The sequence below is a fragment of the Frankliniella occidentalis genome, unplaced genomic scaffold (genome assembly GCF_000697945.3).
Source record: "Frankliniella occidentalis isolate FOCC.00 unplaced genomic scaffold, Focc_3.1 Scaffold23, whole genome shotgun sequence".
Lineage (NCBI taxonomy): Eukaryota > Metazoa > Arthropoda > Insecta > Thysanoptera > Thripidae > Frankliniella > Frankliniella occidentalis.
In genome coordinates this window covers 1,501,057-1,505,566 of record NW_026267153.1, presented here as the reverse complement: position 1 = coordinate 1,505,566, position 4,510 = coordinate 1,501,057, and the positions used below count along the sequence as shown (strand labels likewise).

The 4,510-nt window shown below is 52.0% G+C and overlaps 1 protein-coding gene across 1 annotated transcript in view; it reads right to left on the bottom strand.

Moving 5' to 3' along the window:
• The window catches only part of LOC113205034 (ras-related protein Rab-37), a 32,975-nt gene that overhangs the window by 3,474 nt on the left and 24,991 nt on the right, over positions 1-4,510 (bottom strand). The window contains exon 6 of the mRNA XM_052265048.1: positions 2,379-2,517. Coding sequence (XP_052121008.1) covers positions 2,379-2,517 — 139 coding nt within the window. The remainder of the gene's footprint in view (positions 1-2,378; positions 2,518-4,510) is intronic.

Genomic DNA, 4,510 nt, shown 5'->3' with positions numbered 1-4,510 from the left:
TTCATAAATGTCATTTACTAATGAGGTTTACATTTACAAACGCGCGCACAAGTTCTCAATTTCAACGGCACTAGTACATTTACGGAACACAGTTCAGAGAAGAAAAAGAAGAAGGGGGCGGATGATAAGAGACACGGAGGGAGAGAGACAGAAGGGTAGAGAGCTTATAAAAGGAGGGGAGGGGGAATGCCTGTGGCCTCGTGAGCGAAGGAAATGGGAATAGTTTACTGAGCGACTGCCAACACAACAACACCGCACTTTCGCGTTCGCTCACCGCGCCCACACGACAAAGCAGAATTTTCTAAAGTAGGAGAGCAAACGCTCGCCTGATCTAGCCGTGTTTCCAGCTACCATTTCGCAGTCGTAATTTAATTTCGTCTTTTTCATCAGTCCCCTTCCAGTCGTGTTTGTCTCCACCGGCCACCTCGCCTGAAGTCCCCGTGCACATAAACTAAAAGTAGTGAAGCAAAGTCAATCTCTTGGCAGCTAGGTAAGAGAAAATTTCGGATAGCTAATCTAGAATCGATCGCCATGTCTGTGTGTGTCAGAGGGATGGGGCCTCCCACCCTTTCCTTTGTAGCCTGAGGGGTCGGGTTCAAATACCAGAGTGTGCGAGTGCCTTCCCTTATTTCTTTTTTTTTTGGGTGGGGGGGGACAGCGAGGGAATTATTCGCTGGAGGGCCTTCAGCTGTTCGCCACGCTCCGCCCGGGGGATGAAACACGTAGCGAAGTAATGAGAAGGAACGAGGTGGGGCGGGGCGGGGCGGGGCGCGTCAGCAGCAGGGGATGTGAGAGAGACCAGGTGAGTGAACTTATCGCCGATATTGGGATGGCAAGAACAGAGAAGACGCCGCTAAGTACTGCTCGGCTCAGGCTCCAAGGCGGGACGAGGAAAAAAACAATAATAATAACAACAACAACAATAATAGTAGAAGAAGTATTAGTACAGTGTAGAAGGAGTAGTAATCATAATTACATGACATTCCTTTCATACCGATGTGAGCCTCCCCGCTGCCCGAACAGTAGTTACATTATCACGAATTATTTCGCCGTGCTGGAATTTCAGCTCTTCGCGGCTCTAGGGCAGCCGAACCACAACAGAAGCTGTGCGATTTATCTCTCTCACAGCAGGGTATCAAACTATCCTCCCAAATCCCGCACTGCTGTCCAGGAATGCCGCTGAATCTCTTTTTTTTGAAGCCCCCGTTTCCATCCATTTAGTTTTTCTGCTTCACTTTCATTCCATTCGTTTTCTTCTTTCTTTTTTTTTTTTGTATTTGGCGAACCGTTTTGAGCCATCGGTGACGCTGGTGGCCAGTGATTTGTATTTATTTTGCTTTCAATTTGCTGGGCCCACATGACCACCCTCCCCTCCCCTCTGCTTTTCCCTTGACCCCCCCCCCCCCCTCTCCCTCCCCCCCTTTCTCTTTCTCTCTCTCTGTCTCTTTCCCAGATCGCTCTCCCAACACTGTACAGGCGAGCGCACATCCATTGGGCTGGCCTGGCTTTTCAAAGGCAACCTCAACCTCAACAGAAAGGGAAAGGTCCACGATGACGCGAGAAAGGGGGGGGGGGGGGGGGGGGGGGGGGGGGGGGGGGGGGGGGGGGGGGGGAGGGAAAGGGAAAGGGAAAGGGGGGATGGGGGTCACTGAGTACACGGCTCAGTGGGTGAGGCACGGGAAAAAACAATGGTGCTTCTAAACACCTTCGACGATGGTTGTTTGTTTGTTTGTTTGGGGTCACTGAGTACACGGCTCAGTGGGTGAGGCACGGGAAAAAACAATGGTGCTTCTAAACACCTTCGACGATGGGCATGTGAACTGGATACCCACGTGCGTGCGTATTATATGTAAGCCAGGGGTCAGGCTTAACGACAACACTACACTGTAAAGCCGGGGTGTCCAGCATGTAGGCGACTGGCGACTCAGTCACCTGACCCGCAACACTAGGCGACTTATGTCGCCTATCTGCTGGACACTTTCTGGTTTTCCGGGTAATGCATGGGCACAATGGGTAGAATGCCTATGGACTCATACATTGCAATTACCCGGAAGAACCGAAAGTGTCCAGCAGATAGGCGACATAAATCGCCTAGTGTTGCGGGTCAGGTGACTGAGTCGCCTACATGCTGGACACCCCGGATTTACAGTGTAGTCAGTGCCAGAAAGACGGACTTATGCGGATGACCCGCAAGAGTGAAAGAGCGCGAATGAGAACATGATGATGTATGCGATATTTTCTTCAACACATATGAACATCAGAGCGTGCCTAGCAGCAGGCTGACATGTCGCCTGAATTTCTAGGGCAGGCTACGAAAGTCACCCTGCTGCTGAGGACCACAGGTTCGTATAGATTATACGCTACAAGCTTCTTCGCACCTGGCCACGGCCATGAAGGCCACCTCCACGTTGAGCCCGGTCTTGGCGCTCGTCTCCATGAAGGCCACGTTGTACTCGCGGGCGAGCCGCTCGCCGTCCTCGCGGCGCACAATCCGCTCGTTGCAGTCTGCCTTGTTGCCTGCAAGGAGAAAACAAGACAAGTATTAGTTAATGATGTACCAATTATATATGGCCGCACGTTTCCTTCATATCATGTACACTAACTAGACATTTTACGGAGAAACGGAGATGCCATAAGCGCGAGTTCGCTAGCGCTCGAGGCCGCACGATGGGAAGGGAATTCAGCAGGTGTGCGCTTGACCAGGTCGGCGCCGGCGGATTCTCCCGCAGAGAAAAGAATGAAGGCACATATAACCCGAGAGGACGGGTTGAGGTCATGTAATGGGAGCAAGGGTCGGAGACTTGGGGAGAAGGGAGGGGGGGAGGGGAGAGAAAGTTGTGTGGAAGGAGTGGGGAGCGGCGTCTGCTTGCCAGCTGGGCTCATGAAATAGTGATGATCGTCTCAGACAAATCCGTCATGACAATGCAATTCGGCGAGCCCGGCCCTAATGAATGAAATCATGATGTGGATACGGCCCTGATGAAAAAGGAGGGACAAATCCTCTCCGGTGATTGTCCGCAGCCGTTGGGGGCGGGCGAGGGGGCGAGTGCTCAGGAGGCCGGAGCCGGCCGGTCTAGAAAGGGGTGCAAAAGAGATGAGAGGTTCGGCAATTTTTCGTCATGACAAAATAAACTTTTAAAAAGACCTGACTCTAGCGCTTGCCTGCGGGACGGGGCCATGGGCGGCGACCTCACAAGACCACCTGACTAATTTGAAGAGTTCCGGGCGGATGAGCGCGGCGGCGGACTCATCTCTCCCCGGGGGGCCTAAACGAGATTCCGGGACGTACCAGAGGCACAGTTGTGTAAACCTAGGACGCGGGAGGAAAATTTTGACGAGGACTAGTTTTTGTCCATTGCTCTTCAATAATAGCCCCCTTTTCAAGGGCACTAAAGTTTCGCTAAATTACCATCACAATTTCTATTTCGTGGGTCGATTAAAACGATCTGTTTATGTATCTTTGGCGGTAAATGCCATGGCCTTGGCGCTATCAGAAAGCGCAGGTTGAGTTTTGTAGGTCAGGCGAGTCCGATTGGAGTTCGACTGGACTGGAGTAGCGGCCGCAACAACAACCGGTTGTTGGCCGCCGTTCAGGCTCCTGCGAGGGCTCCTGCAGCAGGCCACGGCCCAGGAACCGGCCACTTCACCGCGCCATGCCGTTCCTTCCCCACGCTTATTCGCTATCACGTTTCAATTCGGCCTTGTTTGCTCGCGAAGGAGTTTTTCCCCCATTCCATATCGTTCTGAAAGTAATAAAGTGGCCTGCTGGCTTGGCAACAACGCTTTGTTTCCTCAACAAGAACATACTCTGGAAAATAAGTCTGCGACTTTCATCACTGCTTGCGGACGATTTACTATGGAATTGCGAGCCAATCGATTCCAATGTAATCAAAAAATATCGTTCGCAGTCACTAAAAAATTCCTTCGAAAGGCTTGCAAAACGACCAAATTCTTCTCAAGATTTTATCAGTGCAAATAGGAGGCCAAGGCATATATACTTAAAAGTTGTCATTCACTCCTTTGTACTAAACATTTGTGACGCACTTAGTATAATTTTTGGCATGTCGCAAAATGGGAGGGAAGGGAAAAGATGGGGGAGAGGGGCAGAGAGCACACAGATATAGGGGAGGAAGGGGAAGGAAGGTAAGGATACTAAGGGGTGGTAAGATCCCGGAAGATCCAGAGTGGGGTCGGACATCAGGCGCAACCCCCTTCCGTCTCTCTTACCGGCCTTCTCCTCCCGGCTCCACTTCAATGGAGCCGTTCCTCACATTTCGCTTGCTGCTAAGGCTTCAGCAGCAAGGGAGTGGAGACTGACCCCACACCCTGGCACTGCCGGCCTCCTCTCCCGATCCAGCCTCTCCAGCCCCAACCAACCAGTCTCTCTAAGCCGCGCCGGCATTGGAGGAGCCGAGAGAAGCTATAAAGTGACAGAGGAAGCCAGAGGAGAGGGGAGTGATTAGGGAAGGAAAAGAGAGAGGGAGAGAGAGAGAGAGAGGGAGAGAGAGAG